Genomic DNA, 16,023 nt, shown 5'->3' with positions numbered 1-16,023 from the left:
ACGGACAGGTCAAGGAGGCGGCGATGAGGGGGAGGGTTGGTCTTGGGATGAGTCCGGGATTAGGGAGATTTTGAAGCTAGTAAAGTCCACATTGAGACCATTCAGTTGTAGGCTTCCATAGATGAATATGAGGTGCTGCTCCTCCAGTTTTAAGGTGGCATCATTGTGACTCTGGAGGAGGCCCAGGATGGACATGTCATCCAGGGAGTGGGAGGGGGAGTTGAAATGGTTCGCAACTGGGAGGTGTTGTCGTTTGTCGCTAACCGAGCGTAGGCGCTCTACAAAGCGGTCTCCGAGTCACCGCTTGGTCTCCCCGATGTAGAGGAGGACACTTCGGGAACAGTGGACACAATATACCACATTAGCAAATGTGCAGGTGAACATCTGTTTAATGTGGAAGGTTCTTTTGGGGCCTAGGATGGAGGTGAGGGGGGAGGTGTAGGGGCAGGTGTAGCACCTCCTGTGGTTGCAGGGAAAGGTGCCGGGGTTGGTGGGGCTAGTGGGGAGTGTGGAGTGGATGAGGGAGTCGCGGAGAGAGCGGTTCCTCCGGAAGGCAGATAAGGGTGGGGAGGGAAATATATCCTTCGTAGTGGGGTCAGATTGCAGGTGGCGGAAGCGGCGGAGAATGATGTGTTGAATCCAGAGGTTAATGGGGTGATACGTGAGGACAAGGGGAATTCTGTCTTTGTTTTTATTGCGGGAAGGGTGTGTGAGGGCTGAGGTACGGAAATGCAAGAAATGCAGCTGAGGGTGTTTTCGACCACTGAAGGGGGGAAGTTGCGGGTCCTTGAAATACGAGGACATCTGGGATGTTCGGGAGTGGAATGCCTCATCTTGGGAGCAGATGAGGCAGAGGCGGAGGAATTGGAAGTAGGGGATTGCATTCTTGCAGGAAGGTGAGTGAGAGGAGGTGTAGTCTAGGTAGCTGTGGGAGTTGGTGGGCTTGAAATAGATATCAGTTTCGAGGTGGTAACCAGAGATGGAGACAGAGAGGTCCAGGAAGGAGAGAGAGGTATCGGAGATGGTCCAGGTGAACTTGAGGTTGGGGTGGAAGGTGTCAATAAAGTTGATGAACTGTTCGAGCTCCTCGTGGGAGCACGAGGCGGCACCAATACGGTCATCAATGTAGCAGAGGAAGAAGTGGGGGATAGTGCCAGTGTAGCTGTGGAAGAGGGACTGTTCCACGTATCCTACAAAGAGGCAGGCATAGATTGCGTCCATGCGGGTTCCCATGGCCACACCCTTAGTCTGTAGGAAGTGGGAGGAGTTGAAGGAGAAGTTGTTAAGAGTAAGGATGAGTTCAGTTAAGTGGATAAGGGTGTCGGTGGAGGGGGACTGGTTGGGCCTGTGGGAGAGGAAGAAGTTGAGGGCTTTTAGGCCATCTGCGTGGGGAATGAAAGTATACAGGGATTGGATGTCCATAGTGAAGATGAGGTGCTGGGGGCCAGGGAGTTGGAAGTCTTGGAGGAGGTGGAGGTGTGGGTGGTGTACCGGACGTAGGTGGGGAGCTCCTGGAGTTGTTAAGGATAAGGACGAGTTCAGTTACCCACTTTTACGAGCTTCAAAATCTCCCCAACTGCGGCCTCAACTCAAGACCAACCCTCCCTCTCATCCCCGCCTCCTTGAACTGTCCGTCATCTCTCCCACCTATCCGCTCCTCCCACCTCACTGATGAATCCCCACCACTACCTACCTGCTATCACCAACCCACCTACGTTTCCCAGTCCAACCCCCCCTCTCTATTTATTTCAGAGCCCCCTTCCCCTCCCCCATTTCTGAAGAAGGGTCCCGACCCAAAACATCAGCTTTCCTGCTCCTCTAATGCTGCCTGGCCTGCTGTGTTCCTCCAGCTCCACACTGTGTTATCTCAGAATTAGAACTAAATCCCCTTAACCCCAAACATCGACATATTCACACAACACAAAAGACAATAGTCCCTAAAGTGCAAAAGAAAATTCACACAAGCGTCTGAAATCAAAGGATAGAATTTGATGAAAACTTGACTTTTTATAAACTGCAGGTGAATCATAGCAGGCATCATACTATTAACTTTCAAGAAACTGTATGGTATAACCCATTTCCAAACTTGAACATGTCCAAACAGTTCCATATCAGCTATTGCAGATTGCATTAGGAAACTGATACTTTTGCAAACATAACAGTTATTATTTTGTTCATTACTATTGGACTGAATTTTAATATTTTTGTCCTGTAACTCCATTTATTTGATGGAAACACTGGCAAGGCAATATTAATTGCCCATCCCTAACTTTTCTTGAGAAGGTTGTAGTAGGCTGGCTGATTGAAGTCTGCATGTGTCTGTGATGGTATTTTCATCGTCAAGATAGAAAGTTCCAGGGCAAAACAAAAAAAAGCACAATGTATTTGTAAGTCAGGCTGGTATGTGACTTTAAGAGAGACATGTAGGTGGCGGTGTACTCATTTGCTTGTCGCTGTTGTCCTTCTAGATGTTACATGTCACAGGTTAGGAAGCTGCTGTGGAAGAATTCTTGGCAAGTTGCAGCAATGCATCCTGTAGATGAAAATCCTGAAGTCATTATGCATTGGTGATGGACAGAGTTAACGTATATGTGGGCAATCAAATGGACGGTTTTGTCCTGAATGATGTCGGGTTTCTTTAACTTTGTTTGAGCTCTACACATTGAGGCAATCAGGCAACTGACTTGTGCTTTGTAGATGTGGAAAAGTTTCACGAGTTAGGAGGTGAGTCACTCACCACAGAATAACCAGCATTTTAGCAACATTATACATTTGGTCCAATTAAGTTTATGGTCAATGGAGATTCCCATGACACAGATGGTGGGTATTCAGCAAAATCAATGCTATTGAACATCAACGGGAAATGGTTTGATTTTTTCTTGTTGGAGATGGCCATTGTGGACTAATAATGTGGAACAATATCACTTGTCATCTAACAGCCTGAACCTGAATGTTTTTCAGGTCTTGTGGCATGTGGCTTTTGGCTGGTTCATTATTTGAGGAGTTGTGAATGGAAATGAATATTATAATCATTAACAAGCTTTGCACTCTGACCTTTTGTTGGAGAAAAGGTCATTGATGAAACAGGTGTAGATCATTAGGCCCAAGAAACTGCCCTAAAAACGTCCGAGACTGAAATGATTGGCCTTCAACAATCACAATCATTTGCTTTGCCAAGAACAATGCATTTTGGGTAAAGAGAATGTATAATAAAAATAGAAAATGCAATATTTGTGAAGAGAGAAACAGTTAACATTTTCCAAGAATGTTAACCATTATCAGGTTGTCAATTTGATACATTGATTCCGTTTCTCTCTTCGTGTAAGTGGCCAGACCAGGTGACTATTTTAGCTACTTTTTCAGAAAAATTTCCTTTGTGTTACAAATGATTCCAGTTAGTGGAATGTTTTCACATTATTTGTATTGACTTCAATTTTACAATAGGTCCCCTCTGTTACCTGCCATCATCCTGACCGCCAAGAGACACCAAATAGAGATCATTTGGGGAAAATGCCAATGCTTCAACTTTGGCTTGGTGAAGTGTCATGGTTGCATGAATTGCTTTTTCAACATAGTTATGGATGATGATATCAGCCTGTAAAGATATACAATACCCAGGTTTCAGTCAATTACGCTGAATACCTCTCATTGCAATATGAACACTTAGCACAGTGGATCATTCATATGTTACGTTAAATGTTCACAAAATCAACAGTGTTGAGGACTTGAAATGAAAAATAAGTATTTCTGTTTAGAATTTTTAAAAAGTTCATTTATTAGAGGTAATTCTGGTGTTAAATTAAAGTTAATCTGATGTTATTTGCCTTTACAATAAAGACAATGGGCTGACATCTTATCATATTTTAGCAAAGTGTCATTTTCATTGAATTTCATGGAGGGTTTCCTCTCTTCGAGGAAGTTTTCTAGCAAGTTTTACATGCTATCACTCAAACTCATCTCATTAACTATGTACCATGCATCTATGGCATCCCCCCTTATCCAGTGCAAGCCCAATTCCCCTACTTGCCATGGCCAGAAATATTCTTGGATATCCTGGCTTTTACTGGCATCACTGGTGTTGGCACCATATTCAAAAGGCCATTGCGCACCCAGATAAGCACTGGTATTCGGAGCTGCCCTCTATGATTGCACACATTTGTGATGATACTGTGGCTTTAAGATGTGTGTTTTGTCCTGGTTTCTTTTAGAAAGAAAGTGAGCGACAGGTGCCCAGTAGTCTCTGAGAAGTCTGTTTTTTAAAGTTGGAACAATACAAAGCAGCCTGAGTGGGTGTGGTCAAGCCCTCCCGGTTCCGGATTTTTGTCAGCTTTCGGCAGTTGTTGCTGGAGTGTCAGCTCAGTTGGGAGGCAGTGAATCTCTTCTGGCTGCTACACTCTCTCTCTCTCTCTCTCTCTGGGAGGCTGCTGCATGTATTTCGTCCTTGCTGATAGGGTTGCACAGGAGACAATCTGTTTTTCTGAATTTGCCTTTTTGCCAAGGGTGTGTTTATGGGAGGTTACTATATTAGAACAGTTAATTAGTAACAGTTACTGGAGCTATTATTCTGTTAATTTTTTTTAATAGAGTTAAGTTTCAAAGTTCGTCTTTCTTTTGTTGTATTTTAACTAAAGTGTTTGAATAAGTTGTGTTTTGCTTAATGTCAAGTAGTTTGACCAATTGAATTGCATCTGGAACACAGGACCTCATATTTACCTTTAAAATAAGAAAATGTTAAGGTCTAGGCTATGTTCTAATATATTTTGAGGCGTCTGCTCTGGTCCTTAACACATTCGACCAGGGCACAGCGGTGTGAAGATTTGAGAGGCAGTCAGCAAATAAGGATATTAAAAGAGTCCAATGGAACAAATAACAATAAGTGCTCAAGACAGTAGGAGTAGAGAGACCATGATGGGATTTGATCACATGAAGCACACTGCCACCCTGGTAGTTTGGCCAAGGCAGATGGTGTAAAACAGGATTTTGTCAAAATTATGATATCAGTGAGATCAACCACAATAAGACTGAGGATGGCAAGGGTCTGGTCTGTGGATCAAGCCCAAGGCCACTGTGATGATTGGGGTGAAAGTGAGTGGGTGCGGAAAGGAAGTTATTAAATTTTGACACTTGTGTATACCAGATAAAAAGATAGCTAACAATGACCTTTGGTCATAAGCAGCAAACAATGGGTGCTTCGGTGGTCTTTACGGAATGCCACAAGTAATATATAATTCAGCTTTGGTCTTATCCAAGAATGATTGAAGTTTGGGGTGACAGCAGGAAGACAGAGGACAAGTAATAGACTCATTTAGGTATTGCAAGATGGGGGTGGAGGGGGTGTTGAGATAGGGGCTTAATGGGTTTTAGGAAATGGAGAACAAGAAGGCAGAAGAGGAGCCAAAGAGAGAAAGAAAGGAGATAAAACTGGTGTGTTCATGTCCGGAGCAGCAGCCAAAATGTGTGCATGAATGGCCATATTTAGGCTACCATCAATTAAATTGTTTTGTATTCCTTTTTTCTCCTTCCATGAATATCTACAAATCTAGATGGTTAATCTAAATGTTTGAATAGGAGGATAGTTTACTTTGTATTCTGGGTCTCAACAGATGAGGTAACCTTTATATACAAATCCTCTGTTTTTGCCCTGCACACACTTCAACTATTTCATTTTTGCAAATGTGTTTAGTAAGGGGAGAAAAAAAAGACTAATTTCAAGTTATTGATATTCTAAATTCCACATGCACTGCAGAATTGAATTTGCTCAGGGCAAAAGTCTGTAAAACAAATCACTCTTCTTACCTTAAAACCCATATAAGTGACCTGTCCTGTTGCAATATATCTTCCACTCCTACTAACCGCAAGAAAAGAGATGTTGTTGGTATGGCTTTCCAGGAAAGCCTGTTGGCTAGTCTTGAGGTTTTGTACAACAGTTGTACATCCCAGAGGATAAATTATATTTTCACAATCAGGATGTACAGTTAAGCCAGAAGGTACTTTCCCTGTAAAAAAAAATACAGTCTAATTTAAACTGAACCAGAATTAAACAATGTTCATATTTTTAAAGAACGCTATGTGTTACATTATGCTGTGCTCTCAAAATATTTAATCTGTTGTGGATTGTCCTAACCACTTGAGTCTATATTGAGTGCCGTTCTGATGACAAATCCTGTTGACTCAAAATATTAACTCTGTCTCTGTCGCAACAGACACTGTTTCTCCAGCACTTGCTGCTTTTATTTCAGATTTCAAGCATCCACAGTACTTTGCTTTTAGTTGAAAATACATACGGTTGGATTGTCATTTCTGTTGAATCGTCCTACTACAGAACATTATATCCTTAAAAATGTTGGGCATAGATATTTCTCAATAAGTTTAATTTTATGAACTTTTAACAGTTTTGCAGAAGTGCTCAATTAAAGATCTGAAGTGATCGGAAAAGAGACAAAAAAGAATTATATTTAAATTTTAAGGCACTTTGTGGGAGTTTTATCACATTTTGACATCGCGGCACGTAAGGAGACATTTGAGAGGCGACCAAAAACTTGATCAAAGTTAGACTTCTGACTGTGCACCCTAGTCCAACACCGACACCTCCACATCTTGATCAAACTTGTGAGTTTAAGATAAAGATAATACGGTGTGGAGCTGGAGGAACACAGCAGGCCAGGCAGCATCAGAGGGGTAGGCACCGCTCCTCCTCAGCAGGATCATTTCTGATTTCTGAAGAAGGGTCCCGACCTGAAACGTCAGCTTTCCTGCTCCTCTGATGCTGCCTGACCTGCTGTGTTCCTCCAGTTCCACACTGTGTTATCTCTGACTCCAGCATAGGCAGTTCTTACTATCTGTTTGTGAGTTTAAGGTACACTTTAAAGAAGGAAAAAGAGCTAGAGAGGCTGAGAACTTTGGGGAATTAATTCTAGAGTTCAAGGGTTGGTAATTTAAAGTGCAGCAGCTAACAGTGGAGATAAAATTTAGCAATGCTCAACAGGTCATTCGGAGGAGCGCAGAGATCGCGCAGAATTGACGTTTTGAAGGAGATTACAGAGATATGGGGAAAGCCATTGAGGGATTTCAAAACAGCACCGAGGACTTTAAAATCGAAACATTTCTTGATTGGGTGACAATGTAGGTCAGCGAGGACAGTGGGAAGAGGGAAGGCCGACTTAGGCAGAATCAGAGCATGAGCAGCAAGGTCTTGTTAAGATTTTCTGTGCAAATCCAGTGCAATGATCCCAGAATGCAATTAAGTTTTAAAAGCGCTGGAGCAGTTGGGCTGGCTCCCTTGTAAAGGAGTAGGGGCCCACACAGGAGCCGCACTATGGACAGCGTGTGGTCCTCAATCAGAGCAAGGACACAGCTTCGGGAGAAACAGACCCCAGAGTGTGACCATAACAACCAGAGAACAGACACCCTGCGACCTCAGCTGCTGCCTCCCACCGTTAAAACCAATGATGGATTCCAGTTCGAGCTGCGAGAAGTCCTCAGTTTCCTTGGCCATGATTTATTGTTTGGAGGCGAATCTTCAATGGGACCAGCAACTGCACAGTGTACAAACCGTCGCTAGGAGACCGGCAATGACATGCGCACTGATGAGCAGCGGTGCCAGCAATGACATGCGCACTGAGGAGGAGAGGTGCCGGCAATGACATGCGCACCAAGGAACGAAGGTGTCGAGCATGACATGCGCACTGAGTAGGAGCGGTGCCGGCAGTGACATGCGTACTGAGGGGTGTTTGGGCTGGAAGTGGAATCGAGAAGGACAATGTTTGATGGACTACATGAACCTTCAAAATTCATTTCCAGTTTATAACAATATTTATAACAAGTCTTCAATAAATAGGCTATTCTTTTCTCCTGGTAGAACAACCTGAAGATTATATAACAATTCTTGTGCATTTGTGGACGAGTTTAAATAACAAAGGATTGTGAAGTGATGTGAAACATTCTATAACTATTTTAATATAGCTGAATAAAACATGGGTTTGAATCGAATACTTTACTGTGTTGGTATTAATTTAGGATTATCATGAAAGCAGGAAAACATAATTTACAGTAAAGCCATTTAAGAACCTAAGGGTGCTATGCAAATATTCCTTAATTTTTTTCACAAATTTCTCAAAGTGGAAGCATGTAGAAACAATTTGTATAATTCACGTCTCGTGAATGGCTTGATTGCTTGGCATTAAAGTTGGCATTTTAACACACACTGAAATCTTAGCGGGTGTACACGGTGAATTTTGATTTCAGTTAACAATGTTTGCACTCTGTGGTGCACCTAGTTTGTAAAAGTACAATAAAAAAATTACATTTTAATCTACCTACAAACAGAACTGTCGTAATCAAAGAGTAAACTGCGTATTCATGCTTGCTCCAATGGGGGTTCCATGGTGTAATGGTTAGCACTCTGGACTCTGAATCCAGCGATCCGAGTTCAAATCTCGGTGGAACCTTTCATGTTTATGTTCCTTTTCAGTTTTTGTGTAACCCCCACTTTCTTAGATATAGAAACAGCGTAAATTGTTACCTTGTATGCCGGTAGTAACTTTTGCAACCAAACTACCGAATTCATTTAGAATTAGATACACGGTTCAGCCGAATATAATTGTAATACATTTGAAGCACTACGTACTACGCAAGTGCATTAAAAGGGAACTAAATGAATCCAGCAGTTTCCAGATGGACTGTACACATTGGAACACATAAAAATAGACATGAGATTTTATTTTCATTCATTGTATTAACTAAATAATTAAATTGGAGCATAGTGCAGCACGGCGCACAATTCAGAGGTTGATGTAATTAATCTACCGGAACAGTTTATACGATCATAGCAATAATCACAAGGTTTCGTCCACTTTTTACATTTTTATTCGGAGGAAGGGTCACCGGACCCGAAAGCTTAACTCTGATTTTTTTCTTCACAGATGCTGCCAGACCTGCTGAGCTTTTCCAGCAACTTCTGTTTTTGTTTACATTTTTATTAATAGATAATAGCTCCCACTGGAAAGTAAAAACATAATGCTGCAATTGGCAAGAAATAAAGAAGAAAACAGAGGACCGCAAATGACAGATTAACATAATTAATGTCAGTGCAAATATCACAACAGTTCACGATGCCACTATTTACATAAATTTAGAATAAATACTGTTGGGCAAAAGTGGGTGTAGCTTTCGTTTCTAACTCAATCGGAAAATTGTGATCAAAGTGCATTCGAAATTACGGAGGTGACGTTAAAGTTCAGGGGTCCCCTAAATTTCATGCGTGTAAACAGGAATATGAAATTTGTCAAAAGCCAATGCAACCGGAAAACATAATCGAAAGTAATGGCTTCTCCTTCACGTATTTAAGATTCTTTACCAGGTGCAGTTTGATTTAATACATCTGAAAATGAGCCATTTGAAGGATTCTCCATCCTCGAGTTTGAGTCTAACTTGGTTTAAAATTACTTTCTAAAAACTGTACTGAAACATTAAAAGTTTCAGAGGAACTTTGTTTTGATGTGAGAAATCAAGATTAAAAGAAATACAGCCAGGAATTTTTAATAGAAGGACACGCATGAAAGTGACTAGATCTGCTCATTTGTGTTCCACTCACTGTCAAGCACGAAACAGAAGTTCTGTGGCAGGGGCCTGGCTTTAAGGCTCAACTGCTCCAGACGTGTGCCATAACTTGTCTGAACAGATTGCTTTAAATAGTTATTTTAAAAAAAGTCATTGAAAAGGATAAATTAGTACTGTAAGCCACTCACACAACTAGACACTGTGAAGCCACATGTAGAGAGATGAAAATACCAACTGCTGGAAAATCGCAATCTAATTCAGTAGAGTCAGCATGACTTCATGAAAGGGAAATAGTGTCCGACTCAATTTTGAAATTCATTCGTGAGACATGGGCATTGCTGGCTCACCAGCATTTATTGCCAGTCCCTAGCTGCCCTTGACAAGGTGGTGGTGAGCTGCCTTCTTGAACTATTGTGGTCCACATGCTGTAGCTAGACCCACAATGCCATCAGGGAGGGAATTACAGGATTTTGACACAGCAACTGTAAAGGAATGTGATATGTTTCCAAGTCAGGACAGTGAGTGACTTGGAGGGAAACCTGCAGGAGATAGTATTCCCATGTATCTGCTGTCCATGTCCTTCAAGATGGAAGTGGTCGTGGGTTTGGAAGGTCCTTTCTAAAGATCTTTTGTGAATTTTTCCTGTGCATCTTGTAGATAGTATACACTGCTGCTACTGTGAGTTGGTGTGGAGGGAATAGATGCTCGTGGATGTAGTGCTAATCAAATGTTCATCAACTTTACTAACACCTTCCACCCCAATCTCAAGTTCACCTGGACCATCTCTGATACCACTCTCTCCTTCCTGGACCTCTCTGTCTCCACCTCTGGTAACCACCTTGAAACTGATATCTGTTTCAAGCCCACCGACTCGCACAGCTACCTAGACTACACCTCCTCTCACCCACCTTCCTGCAAGAATGCGATCCCCTATTTCCAATTCCTCCGCCTCTGCCGCATCTGCTGCCAAGATGAGGCGTTCCACTCCCAGACATCCCAGACGTCCTTGTTTTTCAAGGACTGCAATTTCAACCCCCCCAGTGGTCGAAAATGCCCTCGACCGCATCTCTTGTGTTTCCCGCACCTCAGCCCTCACACCCCCTCCCCGCAATAAAAACAAAGACAGAATTCCCCTTGTCCTCACGTATCACCTCACTAACCTCCGGATTCAACACGTCATTTTCTGCCACTTCCACCACCTGCGATCTGACCCCACTACGAAGGATATATTTCCCTCCCCACCCTTATCTGCCTTCCAGAGGGATTGCTCTCTTTGCGACTCCCTCGTCCACTCCACATTCCCCACTAGCCCCACCACCCCCGGCACCTTTCCCTGCAACCGCAGGAGGTGCTACACCTGCCCCACACCTCCCACCTCATCTCCATCCCAGGCCCCAAGAAAACCTTCTACATTAAACAGATGTTCACCTGCACATCCGTTAATGTGGTCTATGGTATCCACTGTTCCCAAAGTGGCCTCCTCTACATCGGGGAGACCAAGCGGAGGCTCGGAGACCGCTTTGTAGAGCACCTACGTTCAGTTCGTGACAAAGGACAACACCACTTCAACCCCCCCTCCCACTCCCTGGATGACATGTCCATTCTGGGCCTCCTCCAGTATCACAATGATGCCACCCAGAAACTGGAAGAACAGCACCTTATATTCCGCCTTGGAAGCCTGCAACCCAATGGTCTCAATGTGGACTTTACGAGATTAAAAACCTCCCCACCCCCGACCTCATCCCATGACCAACCCTCCCTCTCACTCCCGCCTCCTTGACCTGTCCGTCTTCTCTCTCCCCTATCCGCTCCACTATCCACCATCTATCACTGCCCCCGCCTCTCTCTATTTATTTCACAGCCCCCATATTCACCCCCATTTCTGAAGAAGGGTCCAGACCCGAAATGTCAGCTTTCCTGCTCCTCTGATGCTGCCTGGCCTGCTGTGTTCCTCCAGCTCCACACCTTGTTATCTCAGACTCCTACTATCTCTAATCAAATGGGCTGCTTTGTCCTGGATGGTGTGGAGCATCATGCATGTTACTGGAGTTGCACTCATCCAGACAAGTGGGGAGTATCACACTCCTGACTTGTGCCTTGTAGATGGTGAACAGGCTTTGGGGAGACAGGAGGTGAGTTCCTCACCACAGTATTCAAACCCTCTGACCTGCTCTCCTAGCTACTGTTTTTATTTGGCAAGTCCAGTTGAGTTTTTGGTCAATAGTATCCCCCAGGATGTTGATAGTGCGGGATTCAGTGATGGTAATGCCACTGAATGTCAACTGGTTAGATTGCCATTTGTTGGAGATGGCACCACACCTGGCATTTATGTGGTGCAGATGTTACTTCCACTTGTCAGTTCAAGCCTGAATGTTGTCCAGATATTGTAACATTTGAACGTGGACTGCTTCAGTATCTGAGGAGTCATGAATGGCGCTGAACATTGTGCAATCATTGGCGAACATCCCCACCTCTGACCTTATGATGGAGAGAAGGTCATTGATGAAGCAGCTGAAGATGGTTGGGCCGAGGACACTACCCTGAGGAACTCCTGCAAAGATGTCCTGGAGCTGAAATGGCTGACCTCCAATAACCACAACCATCTTTCTATGTGCTAGTTATGACTCTAACCAGTGGAGAGTTTGCCCCCAGTACCCAATCATTCTAATTTTGATAGGGCTTCTTGATGCCACTCTTTGTCAAGTATGTCCTTGATGTCAAGGGCTGTCACTCTCATCTCACCTTTGGAATTCAGCTGTTTTGTCCATGTTTGAACCAAGGCTGTAATGAGGTCAGGAGCTGGGTGGCCCTGGTGGAACCCAAATTGGGCGTCACTAAGCAGGTTATTTCTGAGCAGGTGCTGCTTGATAGCACTGTTGATGACACCTTCCACACTTTACTGATGGTCAAAAGTAGACTGATGGATCAGTAATTGGCTGTGATGAATTTTTCCTGCTACCTGTGTACAGGATATACCTGGACAATTATTCACATTATCGGATAGATACCAGTGTTGTAACTATGCTGGAAGAGCTTGGCTCGGGGAGAGGCAAGTTCTGGTGCATACGTCTTCAGTACCATTGCCAGAATGTTCTCAGGGCCTACAGCCATTGAAGTATTCAGTGCCTCCAACTGTTTCTTGACATCACGTTGAATGAATCAAATTGGCTGAAGACTAGTTGTCTGTGATGCTAAGGACAACTGGAGGAGTTCAAGATGGATATTCCATTTGGGGCACTTCAGGCTGAAGATTACTACAAATGCTTCAGCCTTGTCTTTTGCATTGATGTGTTGGCCCTCCCATCATTAAGGATGGGCACGTTTGTGGAGCCTCCTCCTCCAGTGAATCATTTAATTATCTATCACTATTCACGACTGGATGCAGTAGGACTGCAGAGCTTATATCCCATCTCTGTCTATCACTTGCTGTTCAAGCTGTTTGGCAAGTAGTCCTGTTTGATTGCTGCACCAGGTTGAAACCTCTTTTTTAAATATGCCAGGTGCTGCTCCTGGCACGCCCTCCTGCGCTCTCCATAGAACCAGCATTGCTCCCTGGCTTGATGGTAAAGGTAGAGCAGGGGATATGCTGGGCCATGAAGTTACAGATTGTATTGGAGTATAATTCTGCTGCTGTTGATGATCCACAGTGTCTCATGGATGCCCAGCCTTGGGTTGCTAGATCTGTTCAGTGTCTGTCTCATTTAGCACAGTGATAGTGCCACCCAACATGATGGGGACAACCTCAACGTGAAGGCGGGACTTTGTCTCCACAAGGACTGAGCAGTGATCTCTCTTACTGACACTGTCTTGGACAGATGCACCTACAGCCGGCAAATTGATAAGGATGAGGTCAAGTATGTTTTTCCTTCTTGCTGGTTCTCTCACCACCTGCTGCAGACCCAGTTTAGCAGCTATGTCCTTTACAAACCGACCAGGTCAATCAGTCGTGCTGCTGCCGAGCCGCTGTTAGTGGTAGACATCGAAATCCCCCACCCAGTGTACATTTTTCGCCCTTGCCACCCTCAGTGCTTCCTAGGTGTTGCTCAACATGGAGGAGTACTGATTCATCAGCCGAGGGAGGAGGCTGTGTGGTAATCAGCGGGAGGTTTCCTTGCCCATGTTTAACGTTAAGTCAAGAGACTTCATGGTGTTCAGAGTCAATATTGAGGGCTCCCAGAGCAACTCCCTCCTGACTATAAACCACTGCGCTTACACCTCTCTTGGGTCTGTCCTGCTGATGGTATAGGAAACATACAGGGATAGTGATAGTGGTGTCTGGGACATTGTCTGTAAGCTTTGATTCTGTCAGTATGACTATGTCAGGCTGTTGCTTGACTAGTTTGTGAGATAACACTTTCAATTTTGGTATTAGCCCCCAGATGTTAGCAAGGAGGACTTTGCAGGGTCAACAGGGGTGTTTTTCCCATTGTCTCTTTCATTGCCTAGTTCGATGCCAGGTCGTCCATCCACTTTCATTTCTTTGTTGGGTCTTCATAGATATTGATACAACTCCTGGCTTGCTAGATCATTTCAAAAGGCAGTCGAGAGTCAATAACATTGCTGTGGGTCTGGGGTCACATGTAGGCCAGACCAGTTGAGGATGGCTGATTTCCTTCCCTGAAGGATATTAGTGAGGCAGATGGGTTTTTCTGATAATCAACAATGGTATAATGGTCACCAGTAGATTCTTAATTCCAGATTATTTTTATTGAATTCAAATTACGCCATCTGCCAGGTGGGATTCAAACCTAGGTCCCCAAAACATTAGCTGAGTTTCTGGATTAATTGTCTGAGCTATAATTTCACTAGGCCATCACTACCCCAAATTTAATACAGTTTTTTGAGGAAGTTGCAATCAGAGAAGATGGGAGGAACCAGTAGATCTGTTGTATTTGGACTTCCAGGAGGCATTCGACAAGGTATCTCACAAAAGGTTCAGTCATAAGGTAAGAGCCCATGGTATTGGAGGTAGTATATTGACATAGATAGAGAATTGGCTGATGGGCAGGAAACAGTAAGTGGGGATAAGGGGCTCTTTCACAGATCTTGGAGATCTGTGGCCAGTGGGGTTCCACAGGGATCAGTGCTGGGATCACAGTTGTTTACAATGCATATTAATAACTTAGAGGAAGGAAGTGCATGTACTATAGTCAAATATGCAGATGTTACAAAAATAGATGGAAAGGCAAGTGTGAGAGGGATACCAACAGTTTACAGAAAGTTATTGACTAGTTAAGTAAATGGGCAAAAAGCTGGCAAATGGAGTATAATGTGGGAAAGTGTGACGTTGTTCATTTTGGAAGGGAGAACAAAAGAACAAAACATAATTTAAATGGAGAAAAACTGCATAAAGCTGCAACATGAAGGGACTGTAAAAGGTGATAGTGAGACCACATCTGGAGTACTGAGAGTAGTTTTGGTCACTTATTTAAGGAAAGATGCGATTTCATTCAAGGCAGTTCAGAGAAGGTTCACCAGAATAATCCCTAGTATAAGGGATTGTGTTGTAGGCAAAGGTTAAACAGATTGGAACTCTACTCACTGGAGTTTCAAAGAATGAGAGGTGATCTCATTGAAACACATAGCATTCTTAAATGACATGAGAGGGTAAATGCTGAGAGGATGTTTTCCTTCATGAGAGAGTCCAGGACCAGAGGGCATAGACTCAGAATAAAGCAGCACCAATTTAACACTGAGATGAGGAGGAATTCCTTCTCTCAGATGGTTGAGTGTCTTTGGAACCTCTTGCCACAGAGAGCTTAGGGGACAGAATCTGTCAGCATATTTAAGGCGGAGGTAGATAGATTCTTGATCAAAAGGGGAATAGAGGGTTACAGGGAAAGTGCAGGAAGTGGATATGAGAAATGTCGGATCAGCCATAATGCTTTCAATTGCAGAGCAGTATTGTGGGCTGAATTTCCTATTCCTGTCCTATTTCTTATAGTCTTGCCCAAATGATTAGTTTTCAGTTGACTCAAAAAAGAGCAGGTTAAAGCAGTGAAAAAGCAATGAAAAACAAATGCATATCAGATGGACAGAAAGATTTGCAAGGACTGTTGATGACCAAGTATATTCAGAGACAAAATTAAATATTCTGTATATTAGATCAAACCAGAGCTTGTGGAACGCCCAATCACTGAGAAAATCAGTGGAAAACAAACAGAGAAAATGGTAAACAAGTCATCTGAGTCAGCAACAAGGTGACTGAGAATTAAAGGAATGAGTTTGAGAACACAACAGATAAAGGAATCAAAAAATTGCAGCAAATGAATACTGAATAAGTTGAAGGAGGAGACAGATTTTTAATTCATGATGGGTTGAAGAGTTATGGAAAGTGGAGTTGAGGCCAAGATGAGATCAGTCATGATTGTATTAAATGGTGGAGCAGGCTTGAAGGGCTGAATTGCTTACTCCTGCTCTTATGTTCTTGTATTCTAATGTCTGGATGTGACAGTTCCCAGGGAA

General features: G+C 43.4%; 1 protein-coding gene and 1 non-coding gene across 2 annotated transcripts in view; one reads left to right on the top strand and one right to left on the bottom strand.

The window, feature by feature from the left end:
* Window positions 1-7,548, bottom strand: part of cfap52 (cilia and flagella associated protein 52) — a 75,679-nt gene extending 68,131 nt beyond the window's left edge. The window contains exons 1-3 of the mRNA XM_048610940.1: window positions 7,435-7,548; window positions 5,797-5,996; window positions 3,459-3,595 (exon numbers count right to left, since the gene is read on the bottom strand). Of these exons, the coding sequence (XP_048466897.1) occupies window positions 3,459-3,595; window positions 5,797-5,996; window positions 7,435-7,495 (398 nt within the window). The 5' untranslated portion in view covers window positions 7,496-7,548. The remainder of the gene's footprint in view (window positions 1-3,458; window positions 3,596-5,796; window positions 5,997-7,434) is intronic.
* Window positions 7,549-8,375: 827 nt separating this feature from the next.
* On the top strand, window positions 8,376-8,447 carry trnaq-cug. Its single transcript has one exon. It is a non-coding gene; the product is annotated as a tRNA-Gln (tRNA).
* Window positions 8,448-16,023: the final 7,576 nt, after the last annotated feature.

Source organism: Rhincodon typus, chromosome 23, assembly GCF_021869965.1.
Source record: "Rhincodon typus isolate 14 chromosome 23, sRhiTyp1.1, whole genome shotgun sequence".
Classification (NCBI taxonomy): Eukaryota; Metazoa; Chordata; class Chondrichthyes; order Orectolobiformes; family Rhincodontidae; genus Rhincodon; species Rhincodon typus.
This window is presented reverse-complemented; position numbering and strand designations above follow the sequence as displayed.